This window comes from Arachis hypogaea, chromosome 20 (genome assembly GCF_003086295.3).
Source record: "Arachis hypogaea cultivar Tifrunner chromosome 20, arahy.Tifrunner.gnm2.J5K5, whole genome shotgun sequence".
NCBI lineage: Eukaryota > Viridiplantae > Streptophyta > Magnoliopsida > Fabales > Fabaceae > Arachis > Arachis hypogaea.
Genome location: NC_092055.1, coordinates 100,642,319 through 100,661,935, shown reverse-complemented (window position 1 = coordinate 100,661,935; position 19,617 = coordinate 100,642,319). Strand labels below are relative to the sequence as shown.

Here is a 19,617-nt window from a genome sequence, read left to right as displayed (position 1 = left end):
TTATTCTCATTTTATTTCATTCAAAAAATTTGAGATGAAAAATATAATAATAAAAAATATAATTATAAAAAATTAACAAAAATAATAAAAAAAATAAAAAATAAGTTATATCCATTGTTAGTGTTTCGGTATCTTTCTTGTCAGAATGGACACAAAATATACTAATTCAGTGTCTCTAAACACATTATCTCTATCCATGTCTCTTCTATTAAACACGATTTTGTGTCTCTATGTCCTTGTCTCAATATCCTATCTACGTAAACAAACGCAGCCTTAGAAACTAATTTAACTATTAAATCTATGAGCATCACCGCCTGTGAGATAGATTGCTACAAGTCTTTTTGCCTTTCTGTGCCACACTGCCACTAATCTCTTCGTTATCTACAACACGCTAAAAACCGAGGCAATCATTTCATTATAATATAGTAATAATAGTAATAAAATCAAGTAAATAAATAAAGTAGGCTGTTATTTTCTCTGGCAAGCACATGATAGAAACAAAACATAACTTCATATAACCTCCGGGTAGTCACCAAAAGTATAACCTTACGGTTGATAACATCAAATTTAGGGGTTGAAAGTTACGTGCAGATGTAGGAAAGGAGAAAATCATGTATCGCTAGTTCAGAAGTAGATAACATGAATGACACATCATCTTTTTGTTTAGACTAACCAACACAAACATTGTACTATGCAAATCACAATCCACGCCTCTAACACAACAAGCATCTGATTTACTGATTATGATATTTTTCATTTCAGCTTCAGGGTGGTTTTAAGCAACGCCAAATGTTACAACTTATGTAAATGTAAATGTCTATAAACACATTCTTACAGAGAAAGACAAATGTAACATAATATTATTAGCCCTTCCAATTGTCTTTACGCTTGCGTATCTCTCTCAAAGCTTCAACAGGGGACTTGCAACCCACCTTTTCCTGCAAATAATTTAAGGTTTTATGTCTCACTTTCTTGAACAACAAGGAATATGCATTCTCTAAGTTCATATATTTCATTCCGTGCTCTTGTATTATGCTATATGGTATATACCTGAAGTTCAGGTAGGTCAACCCTCATGAATGGGTTGGTCTCCATCTCTTCTTCAATGGTCGAGGGAATTGTAGGTTGGCCAGCTTGATTCTGCTTCTGAGCCCATGCTAACTTCTCTTGTATCCTTGAGTTGTTTGGCTCAATTGTCAGAGCAAATTGCAGATTCTTCACTGTGTACTGTGCACAAAACAAAAGCCGACATAATTAGGAATCAAGTTTTATAGTTCAAAACTCGATAGTATATTTATTCACGAATTGGACTGCATTTTTCGTATACATTTAAATCAAACCTTTTGGACTTGTTTCACTTTGCCAAATTCATGAAGAATTTTCCAGGCAGATGTAATTCTCCTAACTTCTCAAAATCCTATGAATAATCATTCCCTCTATCTCCACTGATTACCACTCTTACAGGGAGAAGTTGTGCATAAACTAATTGTTGAAACTGCTAGGTGGATCAATTTGTTCTCTTAATTTAGGAGAAGATGAGTGACATTTTTCTATAATAAATGATCTTTAGTAAAGGAAAGAGGGGGGGGGGTGATTTTAGTGTTATTTTACCTCATGGCCGCAGTAAACGAGGGTTGGCTTTGGTAATGAACCTAGTGTTACACAGAGTGACTCATACATCTGTTCGGCAGTTCCTTCAAAAAATCTCCCACAGCCTGCAATGAACTACAAAAAGCAACAACACAATAAATTAACGTCTTCTTTTGGGTTTTTTTTTTTTTTTTTTTTTTTTTTTTTTTTTTTTTTGAAAGAAAGAGTTCAACACAATAAAGTGGAGCTTATTACCAGAGCTAAAAATAAACCAAAGAAAGACAAAAGTCTAACAATAAATTAAGGCCACTTTATCATTCAAGAACGTAAATACAAGTGTTAATGGATCATGGAGATAAAGACAGCTAAAAAGATAAGCTACATAAACTGACCCCAAGAGGTTGAGTAAACTATACTTCCCAGGGAACAACTCTTTGGGACATGAAAGAACCCAAGATGAGAAAGATAAGATTGATCAGTGAGCTTACCAGTGTATCTCCAGTAAAAACAGCAGGGTTCTCGTTCTCTTTGCCAGTCACATAATAACTTATGTGACCTTTGGTGTGACTGAGAAATTCAGGAAATTAAAAATAAAAATTTTATTATATTTAACAAAAGAGAAACGCGTAGTCAAAAAGGAAGAAGGGTTCAATCACTAGAAAAATCAAGAAACAATAGCATGCATGATGCATCTAATAATAAGTAATAACAATTACACAAAGTTAAGCTTCCTTGGTGACTTTTGCTAAGTAAAAATATTATATTAGTGTTACAAACACATAAACAGAGCTAGGAAACTATAACCCTGTATTAAAAACCTTGAAATATTTACAAAATTATTTTGTAGATGAGATCAGCTCTCAAATTAATACCATTTGAAATAACTTATACAAGAAATTAAAGATTCCAAGCAGACAGTAATAGAGGATCGAAAGCATTTTGAACAAGAAATTCACCTAGTATACATTTCTTCATCAGCACAAAACTTTCTAGTAAGATAACCACATTAAGAACATCAGTTTTCTTTCCCATTTTGCTAATTATTGACATCATACTCACAATATTATTATATTTTTCAAATCTCTTACAGAATTGTACTATCAATACAATTTGGATATTGTCAATTCAATAGTCCTACAATAGAAGCAGTTGCAGGGAACTTCATATAAAACTCCCTACCGTTGTAAAGTTCGGGACGGGGGCACTAAAAAATAAATGCTAGATGTACACTAAAATAACATGTATTTATACACAAATACATAATGGTTGATTTTTGGTGTGCATATAGCATTTTTGTAAAAAAATAAGCAGGTGACAAATTCAATAGACATACCAAGGTGTGTGAAGAGACAATATATTAGTATCAGCTCCTAGGGAAACCTTATCCCCATTTTCGCCCTTATCGGTGCAACCCTTCACATTATCAATTGAACCACCATAGACCTTGATTCCAGGCACCAGTTGCCTTATCTGTTCATTTCCACCAGCATGGTCCCTGTCATTTACAAACTCCCATCCAATCAATATTCTATTGTTGATAACTAAGTAAACCAATGAAAAACTGGTAATCATAGTTAAACTAAATCTCTATAAAAAATCAGCCTTGGCTTGAGTGCCTTTTTGATATATAGATATCTTAACATCTGAGAAACAGTTCATATGTAAATTATCAATTTTCAAACCAGATACAAGCTAATGCATACAGATTCCATAACAGTTCTAATCAACTTCAAATTCCAGTTAGGTTATACTTAAAGAAAGGTGAAGAAGTAGGAGCATGGTACCAGTGATGGTGGGTAGTGAGGACAAGCTTGAGATTGACGCCATGGGAATTGGCAGCTTCGAGAACCTTCTGAGGCTCAACAGGGTCCACCACTGCACCTTCTTTGGTGCTCTCGTCCACTATCCTGCATCAGTACAATAACCCCAAATTGAATGTCAACATATAAAAGGGCAAAAACAAGACAATATAATGAGATTAGTGATATTACAAGTAGGAATAATTGTCTTGGAGACAAGGAATGTGATAAATTTTCATGGTTGCACAATCCTTGATGATGATGCTACTACGTCCCAACACAACTGATGCTTCGGGCTATTTCTAATTTTCTATATAGTTTAAGACTCTAAGGCTTCAAGCCTTCTCGTGGGGCGTGGCTTCGGTCTAACACTGCCACGCACCTATGACCTGTCAAATCTCCCAAGAGGCATTTCGTTCGCCTGAATATACAAATTTTTTTTTTAAGTAGTTTTGCTTTTTCTAGGACCCATATGGGAGTTAAGCTCATGTGCTACTGTGGTTTTTTTTTTTCGGTCAGTTGCTACTGTGGTTGACAGTTGTACTAATAGCATATCTTGGGCCTTAAAAGGATCACACTTGGGTTCATGAGTTCGCTAAGTCCAGTTTGTGGAATGAACTCTTTCTGGTGTTTAGTGAGTGGTTGTGTGTGGAAGAAACTTTTCAACGTGTTGTCTGTTGTGTGTCCTATCCCGAAAAAAAAAAAAAAAACCGTGTTGTGTGTGTAAGTTTATAATGCCTAAAGTTAAAGATCCATCTAAAACTGGACACGTACTCAGCATCCTAAGCTTACACGTACGTTAGTTACTTGGACGGTGAAAATCGGGCATACCTATAGAGAGACAAATCAGGTGGCTCACGGTCTGGTTAATATAATTCTGAAAGGAGATGCTCATTATTTATGATTTGATAATCCCCCAAAAAAGTAGAGTTATTTGTTGATTGTTGTGGGATTCAATTTTTCCGTGATGGTTAGTTAAGGTTTTTCTTTTCTTTCTTGGCCTTAGGATCTCTGATGTACAAAAAAAAAAAAATGGTCTAATCCATCTAAAAAAATTATTCAATCTATTCAGTTTTCTCGACAATAAAAAAAATTTAAAGCAGAATATTTCACTGACTTAAAAAATAGCATATTTCTGACAAAAAAAAAAAGAAAGTAGAATATGAAAATTTTAAAATTTAAACTGATATTTAATTTACTTTGTTAACAAAAAAATAGTTTACAAACAAACCTCAAAATATATGAAGAATAGCGAGTGTCGTGTCACTTGTGTGCCAAAGAGAAATTCTGCCCAATCTAGTCATGTGCTAAACTGCTAATAGAGTAGTAAAAGTATAGGAAACATTTCAAGTGCACCGGGGAGTATCGATGCACCAGTTGTTTTAATCGTTGATTTCAATTAATATATATTATATATATTTTTTATAATTTAGATCAACGGTTAAAACAACTGGAGCACCGATACTCTCGGTGCACTTGAAATGTTTCCAAAAATATATCTCTTTATCACCATAATTGAAGGGGGAGTTCTATGGTGTGAATGGGTTTAGTGGATATTATGTGGACATTTTATTTGATGAATACGTTTTAGTTGCCCGTGCTTACAGGTTCGGCTGATAAGAGAGCATGTCAGGGAGTAGTAGTGGTTTTGTAGATATACTGCACAATATAAAAAAATTAATAAGTGTAATGAGATGCTAATTATTTTTTGGCAAATTTGGACTAATGGGCAAGTTGTATTTTTTTTTTTTGTGTATGTGGTCATGACTGGATTTTGGGTTTGTGTCACCATTTTTTTGCAACTGTGCAGAAACAAATTTTCTTCTGGTTAAAAACAAGTCAAAGATAGCATTAAAAAGGAAATGGGCTAATATGTTTTTGGATTTGTTTAGGTGATCGGGTTTTTAATTTCAGGGAATGTGGCTAAGCTTGTCAACGTTCTGAAAATCCTTCCGAGCCAGTCCACGTGGAAAACCGTCCACTTGAAAACCCCTTAAGAACATCTGAAGTGAATCGGCCTGTCGGACCGGATCTAAACCCAGCCGGTTTACAGAAAACGACGTTGTTTCCTTCCTTGAAAGGGAAAAGCAGATTGCACGCGTTATCCCTCCCTTCTCCAACTCCTTCCTGCAACAAAGAGCAACTTGCCATAGCCTCCACCGAAGAAAGCAAACCCTAGCCTCCACCAATACTTGTCGGCGTCTGTGGGAGTGGAAGACTGCAGCCGCCGTCCCTCGTGCCCAAGGAATTCCGTCGTCATGCTCTCGGGCCTCTCATTGGTTCCTCGGCGTCCTGTGCTTGCCTCTCGGATTTCTCTGTGCTAGGCTGATCGCGCCTCCCTTCGCCAATGAGTGCTCGAGCTCTGCATGCTGGTTGCTGCTCGTCATCCGTGGTTGTATGTTTGTTGATTCTGCCTCCCAGTCTCACGCGAGTCTTGTCTCAGTCACTGGCTTCTCGTGGTTCGTTTGTCTCGTCGCCGGCAGGAGACGGTACTCGTGGGGACTCTTGCTTCGTCGCCTTCCGCGGGGTGGTCGCCGAGTCGCTGTCGACCGTTGGTGAGTCTCTGCACCATCGCTTCCATGTTCCCTATTTTTCAAATTTTCCTTCTCCCCGTATATTTGCATGTTGCTGTAAATCGGGACTTTACTAGGGTTTGTTAAATTTGTTGTTGTAACTTGAATTTGTTGCTGAATTTGTTGCTTCCTAATTACAGAATCAGAACATAATGCTCAGTCAGTGCTTAGTTGATCGGCTTTGCACACTAATTGTATTTGATTATAAATTCTAAATTGATAACCTTTAAATTTTAAATTTGCACCGCATATGTAACTGATTCACTGTTCGTTCAGTATTTTTTGTTGTTGTTAATCATTGTGATGGACTTGGTTAAAATTGGGGTGAAAACTGTTGAATGATTCTTCATTTTTCCTTGTTCTTAACTTCTATTCTGATTAAAAAATTTACAATTGGTGATCTTTTGATTTATTATATGCTTCTATGTTTTTAATTTCACTCTGCTTCTAGGTTTTGAAATCAGTTTATGATAACTGTGATGCAATTATCTGGTTGGATAATTGATGTAATTATTGAGTTCAAGAGATTGAGTTTTTCTATTCTTATTGTTAGTAAGACATGGATAGTTTTTTCACTACTTTGGCACATTTATTTCTGAGTTTGCTATGGGATTCGGTGCTGTGTGGGAATTAGCACTGGTCACTTTTGTTGGAGTTCCTTTGATAGCTGTCATTGGAGGCATTCACATAACCACTTTGGTCAAGGCCATGCAAGTTTGTTGAAAGTAGTTAAGCATTACTTGCCTAGTCCATCATGTATGCTCTCTGGTTCCTAGAGTAAATATTTTGTGAATTCATGAATATTATAATGTTTCTTGGAGACAAATCCACAGGGGAGCATTGTATAATATCATGTTAACAAAGAAGACGAAAATTCACCTCACCACACTATATAATCATGCATCTAAGCTCATTAATCATGCTGAGTGGGTAGAGTTTGATGTTGTTAATTGTCTAAGTTAGCCAGGGTCTGTTTCTGTTTTGAGTTAACATGGATCCGTGTTCGTTGAGTTAATAGAGTTGATTCCCCTTTGCTGATTAATTGATGCTCGCTTTGTTTCAGCATGGTTTAAGGTTAAGGTAATTTGTGTCTGTGACAAAAAATAATTCAGTTAATGAAAACCAATAGGAGAAAATTATTAGTGAAGAAAGTTTACGTTTATAATCTGAGCCGTTTAATAAACGATGAAATACGATATTCATGTAATTATTAAAGTGTTGGGTGCAGAACACAAATCATGATGTATTTCAGGGTATCGTTGCATGTTTTTAAGATAACAAAATGGTATATTGTGGTGGGTTCATAGAGCAAACAACATAACATTTTATTTGGGGGCCACGGATTTGTGTGGTTGGTTTTGTGCAATAACATTGGATGCTTTTTTTTCATTTGAGCTTAATTTGCAGGCCTGATTTAAGAATTTGGCACTGTGTTGTGAATATTGCGATGGACGTCCCCAGGTTGTTGACGTTAATACAATGTGTGACGATGGGGTTGGTGTGACGGGCGCAGTCAATTTTGGAGATGTTTTCGATACAAGGGAAAATGATATTTTGAGGAAGGTGTTTCGTAGCGAAGACGATGCATACGAGTTTTATAAGAAATTAGGAAAATTCTACGTTTTTGGTATTAGAAGGGGAGACATGTTCAAGGATGAAAAGGGTAATTTGGTTCGGAGAAGATTTTTTTGCAATAGAGAGGGACAGAGAGATAAGAAACATTATAACAGGATCGATAGAAAGAGGCCTCACAAGCCGGAGACAAGGACGAATTGTGAAGCAAGAATGTGTATATATTTAGATAAGGAAAGCTCGTTGTGGAGGGTCAAGAAAATCATTTTGAACCACAACCACGACATGACTTATCATGCAATGGTTCATCTAATTTCAAGTTTTCGTTCCATGACGGATGCTGCAAAAGCCCAAATAGATGGGTTTCAAAGATGTGGCATCTCAACGGCGAAGACAATGTGGTATATGGCTGGAGTATCTGGAGGGTATTCATTGGTAGATTTTTTGAAGAAAGATGTTTACAACTATGTCGATAAGAGGCGTCGTGTAAAGATAGTTGACAGAGACGCAAACGTAGCTATAGTGTACTTGGAGGGTAAAGTTGATGCAGATCCGACTTCGATGGCAAGGTATAATGTGACGGACGACGATATGCTAGCTGATGAGCGGATAATTTATACGCTTTTTGGCATTGTTTTTAGTATGTTTTTAGTAGAATCTGGTTACTTTTAGGGATGTTTTCATTAGTTTTTATGTTAAATTCACATTTCTGGACTTTACTATGAGTTTGTATGTTTTTCTGTGATTTCAGGTATTTTCTGGCTGAAATTGAGGGACTTGAGCAAAAATCAGATTCAGAGGTTGAAGAAGGACTGCTGATGCTGTTGGATTCTGACCTCCCTGCACTCAAAGTGGATTTTCTGGAGCTACAGAACTCAAAATGGCGCGATTTCAATTGCGTTGGAAAGTAGACATCCAGGGATTTCTAGCAATATATAATAGTCCATACTTTGGCCGAGTTTAGACGACGTAAAAGGGCGTTGAACGCCAGTTCTACGCTGCTGTCTGGAGTTAAACGCCAGAAACAAGTCACAAACCAGAGTTGAACGCCAGAAATACGTTACAACCTGGCGTTCAACTTCAGAAAGAGCCTCTGCACGTGTAACATTCAAGCTCAGCCCAAGCACACACCAAGTGGGCCCCGGAAGTGGATTTATGCATCAATTACTTACTTTTGTAAACACTAGTAACTAGTTTAGTATAAATAAGACTTTTTACTATTGTATTTGACATCTTTGGATTATCTTATGATCTTTTGATCATCTTGAGACGTCTGGTTCTTAGATCATGGGGGCTAGCCTCTCGGCCATGCCTGGACCTTCATCACTTATGTATTTTCAACAGTAGAGTTTCTGCACTCCATAGATTAAGGTGTGGAGCTCTGCTGTTCCTCAAAGATTAATGCAAAGTACTACTGTTTTTTTCTATTCAATTCAACTTATTCCGCTTCTAAGATATTCATTCGCACTTCAACCTGAATGTGATGAACGTGACAATCATCATCATTCCCCCACGAACGCGTGCCTGACAACCACTTTCGTTCCACCTTAGATTGAATGAGTATCTCTTGGATCTCTTAATCAGAATCTTCGTGGTATAAGCTAGATTGATGGCGGCATTCATGAGAGTCTGGAAAGTCTAAACCTTGTCTGTGGTATTCCGAGTAGGACTCTGGGATTGAATGACTGTGACGGACTTCAAACTCGCGAGTGCTGGGCGTAGTGACAGACGCAAAAGGAGGGTGAATCCTATTCCAGTATGATCGAGAACCTCAGATGATTAGCCGTGCTGTGACAGAGCATTTGGACCATTTTCACAAGAGGATGGAATGCAGCCATTGACAAGGGTGATGCCTCCAGACGATTAGCCATGCAGTGACAGCGCATCAGACCATTTTCCAGAGAGGATAAAAAGTAGCCATTGACAACGGTGATGTCCTTACATAAAGCCAGCCATAGAAAGGAGTAGGACTGATTGGATGAAGACAGCAGGAAAGCAAGAGTTCAGAGGGACGAAAGCATCTCTATACCTTTATCTGAAATTCTCACCAATGATATACATAAGTGTTTCTATCCTTATTTTATGTTTACTTATTATTTAATTTTCGAAAACTCCATAATTATTTTATATCCGCCTGACTGAGATTTACAAGGTGACCATAGCTTGCTTCATACCAACAATCTCCGTGGGATCGACCCTTACTCATGTAAGGTTTATTACTTGGACGACCCAGTGCACTTGCTGGTTAGTTGTATCGAAGTTGTGAATGAAAAACGATTTATTAAGACGTGCGTACAGAGTTTCTGGCGCCGTTGCCTGAGATCACAATTTCGTGCACCAAGTTTTTGGTGCCGTTGCCGGGGATTGTTCGAGTTTGGACAACTGACGGTTCATCTTGTTGCTCAGATTAGGTAATTTTCTTTTTGTTTTATTTTCAAAAATTTTTCAAAAATCTTTCAAAAATTTCTCCTTTGTTTTCGAAAAAAATTTTAAAATAAAAATGTTTTCAAAAATATATTTTTCTTCAGAATTTTTAAGAATGAATTCTAGTGTTTCATGAAGCATGTTGAAGCCTGGCTGGCTGTAAAGCCATGTCTAATTCTTCTGGATAGGGAATGTCAGGCGTGTCATATCTGAGTTACATACTAAAGCTTGGCTGGCTATTAAGCCATGCCTGACCTTTTGATTGGAGCTTTAGACTAAAGAGCATAAGATTCCTGGAATTCATATTAAAAATTTTGGAATCCTTATTTTTCTTTTTCAAAATGATTTTCGAAAAAATTAAAAGAAAATACAAAAAAAAATCATAAAATCATAAAAATCAAAAAAATATTTTGTATTTCTTGTTTGAGTCTTGAGTTAGATTTAAAGTTTGGTGTCAATTGCATGTTCATCTTGCATTTTTCGAAAAATTCATGCATTCATGGTGTTCTTCATGATCTTCAAGTTGTTCTTGGTAAGTCTTCTTGTTTGATCTTGATGTTTTCTTGTTTTGCATCTTTTCTTATTTTTCATGTGCATTTTTGCATTCATAGTGTCTAAACATGAAAGATTTCTAAGTTTGGTGTCTTGCATGTTTTCTTTGCATATAAAAATTTTCAAAAATATGTTCTTGATGTTCATCATGATCTTCAAAGTGTTCTTGGTGTTCATCTTAACATTCATAGTGTTCTTGCATTCATCACATGTTTTGATCTAAAAATTTCCATGCATTGAGCATTTTCATTGTTTTTCTCTCTCATCATAAAAAAAAAATTTTCAAAAAAAAAAAATATCTTCCCCTTTTTCTTTCTTAAAATTTCGAAAATTAGATTTGACTTTTTCAAAAATTTTTAAAATTTAGTTGTTTCTTATGAGTCAAATCAAATTTTCAATTTGAAAATCTTATCTTTTTCAAAAATCTTTTTCTTCATTTTATCTCCTAATTTTTGAAAATAACATCATCAATTAATGTTTTGATTCAAAAATTTCAAGTTGTTACTTGCTTGTTAAGAAAGATTCAAACTTTGAGTTCTAGAATCATATCTTGTGATTTCTTGTGAATCAAGTCATTAATTGTGATTTTAAAAATCAAATCTTTTTCAAAACCAATTTCAATCATATCTTTTCAAAAATATCTTATTATCTTATCTTTTTAAAAATCATATCTTTTTCAAAATTTGATTTTAAAATATCTTTTCTAACCTCCTATCTTCTTATCTTTTCAAAATTGATTTTCAAATTTGTTTCAACTAACTAACTAACTTTTTGTTTATTTCTTATCTTTTTCAAAACTACCTAACTAACTCCCTCTCTCTCTAATTTTCGAAAATATCTTCCTTCTTTTTCAAAATTTCTTTTTAATTAACTAATTATTTTAATTTTTTATTTTAATTTTCGAAAATTACTAACCTTTTTCAAAAACTATTTTCGAAAATCACTAACTCTTTTTCAAAAAAATAATTTTTGAAAATTCTCCTTCTCTCTCATCTCCTTCTATTCATTTATTCATCTACTAACAATTCATCTCACCAAAAATCCGAACCCTCTCTCTCTGAGTTCAGATTTTTTTTTCTTCTTTTCCTCTACTCACACAGGAACCTCTATACTGTGGTAAAAAGAATCCCTATTATTATTATTTTTCTGTTCCCTTTTTTTCATATGAGCAGGAGCAAAGACAAGAATATTCTTGTTGAAGCAGATCCAGAACCTGAAAGGACTCTGAAGAGGAAACTAAGAGAAGCTAAATTACCACAATCCAGCAAGCACCTTTCAGAAATTTTCGAACAAGAGGAGGAGATGGCAGCCAAAAATAATAATAATGCAAGGAGGATGCTTGGTGACTTTACTGCACCTAATTCCAATTTACATGGAAGAAGCATCTCCATTCCTGCCATTGGAGCAAACAATTTTGAGCTGAAACCTCAATTAGTTTCTCTGATGCAGCAGAACTGCAAGTTTCATGGACTTCCATCTGAAGATCCTTTTCAGTTCTTAATTGAATTCTTGTAGATATGTGATACTGTTAAGACTAATGGAGTAGATCCTGAAGTCTACAGGCTCATGCTTTTCCCTTTTGCTGTGAGAGACAGAGCTAGAATATGGTTGGACTCTCAACCTAAGGATAGCCTGGACTCTTGGGATAAGCTGGTCAAGGCTTTCTTAGCCAAGTTCTTTCCTTCTCAAAAGCTGAGTAAGCTTAGAGTGGATGTTCAGACCTTCAGACAGAAAGAAGGTGAATCCCTCTATGAAGCTTGGGAGAGATACAAAGGACTGACCAAAAAGTGTCCTTCTGACATGCTTTCAGAATGGACCATCCTGGATATATTCTATGATGGTCTATCTGAATTGGCTAAAATATCATTGGATACTTCTGCAGGTGGATCCATTCACTTAAAGAAAACGCCTGCAGAAGCTCAAGAACTCATTGACATGGTTGCTAATAACCAGTTCATGTACACTTCTGAGAGGAATCCTGTGAGTAATGGGACGCCTATGAAGAAGGGAGTTCTTGAAATTGATACTCTGAATGCCATATTGGCTCAGAATAAAATATTGACTCAGCAAGTCAATATGATTTCTCAGAGTCTGAATGGAATGCAAGCTGCATCCAACAGTACTCAAGAGGCATCTTCTGAAGAAGAAGCTTATGATCCTGAGAACCCTGCAATAGCAGAGGTAAATTACTTAGGTGAACCTTATGGAAACACCTATAATCCATCATGGAGAAATCATCCAAATCTCTCATGGAAGGATCAACAAAAGCCTCAACAAGGCTTTAATAATGGTGGAAGATACAGGTTTAGCAATAGCAAGCCTTTTCCATCATCCACTCAGCAACAGACAGAGAACTCTGAACAAAATACCTCTAATTTAGCAAACTTAGTCTCTGATCTATCTAAGGCCACTGTAAGTTTCATGAATGAAACAAGGTCCTCCATTAGAAATTTGGAGGCACAAGTGGGCCAGCTGAGTAAAAGGATCACTGAAACCCCTCATAGTTCTCTCCCAAGCAATACAGAAGAAAACCCAAAAGGAGAGTGCAAGGCCATTGAAATGACCATCATGGCCAAATCCAAAGAGGAAGGGGAAGACGTGAATCCCAAGGAGGAAGACCTCCTGGGACGTCTAGTGATCAATAAGGAGTTTCCCTCTGAGGAACCAAAGGAATCTGAGGCTCATCTAGAGACCATAGAGATTCCATTAAACCTCCTTATGCCATTCATGAGCTCTGATGAGTATTCTTCTTCTGAAGAGAATGAGGATGTTACTGAAGAGCAAGTTGCCAAGTACCTTGGTGCAATCATGAAGCTGAATGCCAAATTATTTGGTATTGAAACTTGGAAAGATGAACCTCCCTTGTTCACTAATGAACTGAGTAATCTGGATCAACTGACATTGCCTCAGAAGAAACAGGATCCTGGAAAGTTCTTAATACCTTGTACCATAGGCACCATGACCTTTGAAAAGGCTCTGTGTGACCTTGGTTCAGGGATAAATCTCATGCCCTTCTCTGTAATAGAGAAACTGAGAATCTTTGGGGTGCAAGCTACTAAAATCTCATTAGAGATGGCAGACAATTCAAGAAAATAGGCTTATGGACAAGTAGAGGATGTGTTAGTAAAGGTTGAAGGCCTTTACATCCCTGCTGATTTCATAGTCTTTGATACTGGGAAGGATGAGGATGAATCCATCATCCTTGGAAGACCTTTCCTAGCCACAGCAAGAGCTGTGATTGATGTTGACAGAGGTGAATTAATCCTTCAATTGAATGAGGACTCCCTTGTGTTTACAACTCAAGGTTACCCTTCTGTAAACATGGAAAAGAGGCACAGTAAGCTTCTCTCAAAACAGAGTCAACCAGAGCCCCCATAGTCAAACTCTAAGTTTGGTGTTGGGAGGCCACAACCAAACTCTAAGTTTGGTGTTGGGAAGTCTCAACAAAGCTCTGAACATCTGTGAGGCTCCATGAGAGCCCACTGTCAAGCTATTGACATTAAAGAAGCGCTTGTTGGGAGGCAACCCAATTTTTATTTATCTAATTTTATTGTTCTTTCATGTTTTATAGGTACATGATCATGTGGAGTCACAAAATAAATATAAAAATTGAAAACGGAATCAAAAACAGCAGAAGAAAAATCACACCCTGGAGGAAGACCTTACTGGCGTTTAAATGCCAGTAAGAAGCATCTGGCTGGCGTTCAACGCCAGAACAGAGCATGGTTCTGGCGGTGAACGCCCAAAATGGGCAGCATCTGGGCGTTTGAACGCCAGAATTGCACCCTGGAGAAGAGCTGGCGCTGAACGCCCAAAACAAGCATGGTTCTGGCGTTCAACGCCAGAAATGGGCAACAAATGGGCGTTCAACGCCCAGAACAAGCATCAATCTGGTGCTGAACGCCCAGAGTTGTGTGCAAGGGCATTTTGCATGCCTAATTTGGTGCAAGGTTGTAAATCCTTGAATACCTCAGGATCTGTGGACCCCACAGGATCCCCACCTACCTCCACTCACTTCTTCGCACCCCTCTTTCACACAATCCCATAAACACTCTTCCCCAAAACTCTTCACCAATCACCTCAATCTCTCTTCCCTATAACCACTTCACCACTCACATCCATCCATTCTTCCCCATAAACCTACCTCATAAACTCCACCTACCTTCAAAATTCAAAATCATTTGCCCACCCAAAACCCACCCTTATGGCCGAACCTTACCCCCTCCCTTCCCTATATATAGCCCTCCATTCCTCCTCATTTTCACACAACACAACCCTCTCTTCCCCTTCTTGGCCGAAACACATCTCTCTCTCCCCCTCTCCTCCATTTCTTCTTCTTCTTCATCTCTTCTTTCTTCTCTTGCTCGAGGGCGAGCAATATTTTAAGTTTGGTGTGGTAAAAGCATAAGCTTTTTGTTTTTCCATTATCATTGATGGCACCCAAGACCGGAGAATCCTCTAGAAAAGGGAAAGGAAAGACAAAAGCTTCCACCTCCGAGTCATGGGAGATGGAAAGATTCATCTCCAAAGCTCATCAAGACCACTTCTATGATGTTGTGGCCAAGAAGAAGGTGATCCCCGAGGTCCCTTTCAAGCTCAAGAAGAATGAGTATCCGGAGATCCGACATGAAATCCAAAGAAGAGGTTGGGAAGTTCTAACAAACCCCATCCAACAAGTCGGCATCCTAATGGTTCAAGAGTTCTACGCTAATGCATGGATCACTAGGAACCATAATCAAAGTAAGAACCCAAACCCAAAGAATTATATTACAATGGTTCGGGGGAAATACTTAGATTTTAGTCCGGAAAATGTGAGGTTGGCGTTTAACTTGCCTATGATGCAAGGAGATGCACGCCCCTACACTAGAAGCGTCAACTTTAATCAAAGGTTGGACCAAGTCCTCATGGACATATGTGTGGAAGGAGCTCAATGGAAGATTGACTCCAAAGGCAAGCCGGTTCAATTAAGAAGACTGGACCTCAAGCCTATGGCTAGAGGATGGTTGGAGTTCATCCAACGCTCCATCATCCCCACTAGCAACCGATCTGAAGTTACTGTGGATCGGGCCATCATGATTCATAACATCATGACTGGAGAGGAAGTAGAAGTTCATGAAGTCATCTCCCTTGAACTCTACAAAATAGCCGAAAAGCCTTCTCCTGGGGCAAGGCTAGCTTTTCCTAATCTTATTTGCCATCTATGTTACTCAGCTGGAGCTTTCATAGAAGGAGACATTCCCATTGAGGAAGAGAAGCCCATCACTAAGAAAAGGATGGAGCAAGCAAGAGAGCCCATTCATGGATCTCAAGAGACGTATGAAGCTCATCACCATGAGATCCCGGAGATGCCTCAAATGCATTTTCCTCCACAAAACTATTGGGAACAAATCAACACCTCCCTAGGAGAATTAAGTTCCAATATGGGACAACTAAGGATGGAACATCAAGAGCACTCCATCATCCTTCATGAAATTAGAGAAGATCAAAGAGCAATGAGGGAGGAGCAACAAAGACAAGGAAGAGACATAGAAGAGCTCAAGGACATCATTGGTTCCTCAAGAAGGAAACGCCACCATCACTAAGGTGGACTCATTCCTTGTTCTTATTTTCTGTTTTTCGTTTTCTTAATGTTGAGTGCTTATCCATGTTTGTGTCTTATTACATGATCATTAGTAGTTAGTAACTATGTCTTAAAGTTATGAATGTCCTATGAATCCATCACCTCTCTTAAATGAAAAAAATGTTTTAATTCAAAAGAACAAGAAGTACAGGAGTTTCAAATTTATCCTTGAACTTAGTTTAATTATATTGATGTGGTGACAATACTTTTTGTTTTCTGAATGAATGCTTGAACAGTGCATATGTCTTTTGAAGTTGTTGTTTAAGAATGTTAAATATGTTGGCTCTTGAAAGAATGATGATAAGGAGACATGTTATTTGATAATCTAAAAAATCATAAAAATGATTCTTGAAGCAAGAAAAAGCAGCAAAGAACAAAGCTTGCAGAAAAAAAAAAGGAAAAAAATATAGGCGAAAAAAAATAAAAAGAAAAAGCCAAAAGCTCTTAAAACCAAGAGGCAAGAGCAAAAAGCCAATAACCCTTAAAACCAAAAGCCAAGGGTAAATAAAAAGGATCCCAAGGCTTTGAGCATCAGTGGATAGGAGGGCCTAAAGGAATAAAATCCTAGCCTAAGCGGCTAAACCAAGCTGTCCCTAACCATGTGCTTGTGGCGTGAAGGTGTTAAGTGAAAACTTGAGACTAAGCGGTTAAAGTCAAGGTCCAAAGCAAAAAAAGAGTGTGCTTAAGAACCCTGGACACCTTTAATTGGGGAATTTAGCAAAGCTGAGTCACAATCTGAAAAGGTTCACCCAATTATGTGTCTGTGGCATTTATGTATCCGGTGGTAATACTGGAAAACAAAGTGCTTAGGGCCACGGCCAAGACTCATAAAATAGCTGTGTTCAAGAATCATCATACTGAACTAGGAGAATCAATAACACTATCTGAACTCTGAGTTCCTATAGATGCCAATCATTCTGAACTTCAATGGATAAAGTGAGATGCCAAAACTATTCAAGAGGCAAAAAGCTACAAGTCCCGCTCATTTAACTGGAGCTATGTTTCATTGATAGTTTGGAATTTATAGTATATTCTCTTCTTTTTATCCTATTTGATTTTCAGTTGCTTTGGGACAAGCAACAATTTAAGTTTGGTGTTGTGATGAGCGGATAATTTATACGCTTTTTGGCATTGTTTTTAGTAGAATCTGGTTACTTTTAGGGATGTTTTCATTAGTTTTTATGTTAAATTCACATTTCTGGACTTTACTATGAGTTTGTGTGTTTTTCTGTGATTTCAGGTATTTTCTGGCTGAAATTGAGGGACTTGAGCAAAAATCAGATTCAGAGGTTGAAGAAGGACTGCTGATGCTATTGGATTCTGACCTCCCTGCACTCAAAGTGGATTTTCTGGAGCTACAAAACTTAAAATGGCGCTCTTCCAATTGCGTTGGAAGGTAGACATCTAGGGCTTTCCAGTAATATATAATAGTCCATACTTTGGCCGAGTTTAGACGACGTAAAAGGGCGTTGAATGCCAGTACTATGCTACTGTCTAGAGTTAAACGCCAGAAACAAGTCACAAACCAGAGTTGAACGCCAGAAATACGTTACAACCTGACGTTCAACTCCAGAAAGAGCCTCTGCACGTGTAACATTCAAGCTCAGCCCAAGCACACACCAAGTGGGCCCCGGAAGTGGATTTATGCATCAATTACTTACTTCTGTAAACCCTAGTAACTAGTTTAGTATAAATAAGACTTTTTACTATTGTATTTGACATCTTTGGATTATCTTATGATCTTTTGATCATCTTGGGACGTCTGGTTCTTAGATCATGGGGCTGGCCTCTCGGCCATGCCTGGACCTTCATCACTTATGTATTTTCAACAGTAGAGTTTCTACACTCCATAGATTAAGGTGTGGAGCTCTGCTGTTCCTCAAAGATTAATGCAAAGTACTACTGTTTTTTCTATTCAATTCAACTTATTCCACTTCTAAGATATTCATTCGCACTTCAACCTGAATGTGATGAACGTGACAATCATCATCATTCCTCCACGAACGCGTGCCTGACAACCACTTCCGTTCCACCTTACATTGAATGAGTATCTCTTGGATCTCTTAATCAGAATCTTCGTGGTATAAGCTAGATTGATGGCAGCATTCATGAGAGTCCGAAAAGTCTAAACCTTGTCTGTGGTATTCCGAGTAGGACTCTGGGATTGAATGACTGTGACGGACTTCAAACTCGCGAGTGCTGGGCGTAGTGACAGACGCAAAAGGAGGGTGAATCCTATTCCAGTATGATCAAGAACCTTAGATGATCAGCCGTGCTGTGACAGAGCATTTGTACCATTTTCACAAGAGGATGGGATGCAGCCATTGACAAGGGTGATGCCTCCTGACGATTAGCCATGCAGTGACAGCGCATCGGACCATTTTCCAGAGAGGATAAAAAGTAGCCATTGACAACGGTGATGTCCTTACATAAAGCCAGCCATAGAAAGGAGTAGGACTGATTGGATGAAGACAGCAGGAAAGCAGGAGTTCAGAGGGACGAAAGCATCTCTATACCTTTATCTGAAATTCTCACCAATGATATACATAAGTGTTTCTATCCTTATTTTATGTTTACTTATTATTTAATTTTCGAAAACTCTATAACTATTTTATATCTGCCTGACTGAGATTTACAAGTTGACCATAGCTTGCTTCATACCAACAATCTCCGTGGGATCGACCCTTACTCACGTAAGGTTTATTACTTGGACGACCCAGTGCACTTGCTGGTTAGTTGTATCGAAGTTGTGAATGAAAAATGATTTATTAAGACGTGCGTACAGAGTTTCTGGCGCCGTTGCCTGAGATCACAATTTCGTACACCACTAGCGAATTTACTCTGGGCCGACAGTGGCAACAAGATAGATTACTAATACTTTGGAGACATACTTGCATTCGACTCAACCTACAAGAAGAACAAAAATAAGAGGCCGCTGGTAATTTTCTCAAGATGTAATAACCACAAGCAAACATGTATTTTTGGGTTTGGTTTGGTGTTAGATGAGAGTATTGCATCATATACATGGCCGTTGTAGAATTTTTTGGAGGTCATGTGCAGCAAGCAGCCGTCTGTTGTTGTCACAGACGGTGATGATTCAATTCGAGAAACCGTGCGAGCAGTTTTTCCTAATGCGACGCATAGGTTATGTGCTTGACACTTTGAGAAGAATGTCACGTCAAATGTGAAAGATGACAATTTATGTCGGCTTTTTAATCGGTTGATTTATTCTGATATGAGGGTTGAAGACTTTGAGGTGGAGTGGGCCCAGGCTGTAGCCAATTATGGCTTGCAGGACGCACTATGGTGGAACCAAGTGTATGGAAAAAGGAGATGTGGGCAAACGCTTTCCTGTGCAAGAAATTTTGTGCCGGGTGTCGAACAAAATCACGTTGCGAAGGGATAAATTCAGTGTGCAAGAATTTTCTTGAATCAAAACACAGTATGTTGGAGCTTGTTCAGAATCTAGAACTTCTTGTGCGGAAGT

At 37.9% G+C, this 19,617-nt stretch overlaps 1 protein-coding gene and 1 non-coding gene across 2 annotated transcripts; both read right to left on the bottom strand.

Moving 5' to 3' along the window:
* Positions 1–494: 494 nt before the first annotated feature.
* LOC112784114 (hydroxyacylglutathione hydrolase cytoplasmic) lies at positions 495–4,082 on the bottom strand. The gene is made up of 7 exons (XM_025827233.2): positions 3,582–4,082; positions 3,375–3,497; positions 2,924–3,085; positions 2,079–2,157; positions 1,612–1,725; positions 1,051–1,227; positions 495–938 (listed from the first exon to the last, which is right to left on the bottom strand). The coding sequence occupies exons 1-7, from the start codon at positions 3,626–3,628 to the stop codon at positions 864–866; spliced, it is 777 nt and encodes a 258-aa protein (XP_025683018.1). The 5' UTR covers positions 3,629–4,082; the 3' UTR covers positions 495–863.
* Positions 4,083–12,208: 8,126 nt separating this feature from the next.
* On the bottom strand, positions 12,209–12,316 carry LOC112788620 (small nucleolar RNA R71). Its single transcript, XR_003195978.1, has one exon. It is a non-coding gene; the product is annotated as a small nucleolar RNA R71 (small nucleolar RNA).
* Between the last annotated feature and the right edge of the window lie 7,301 nt (positions 12,317–19,617).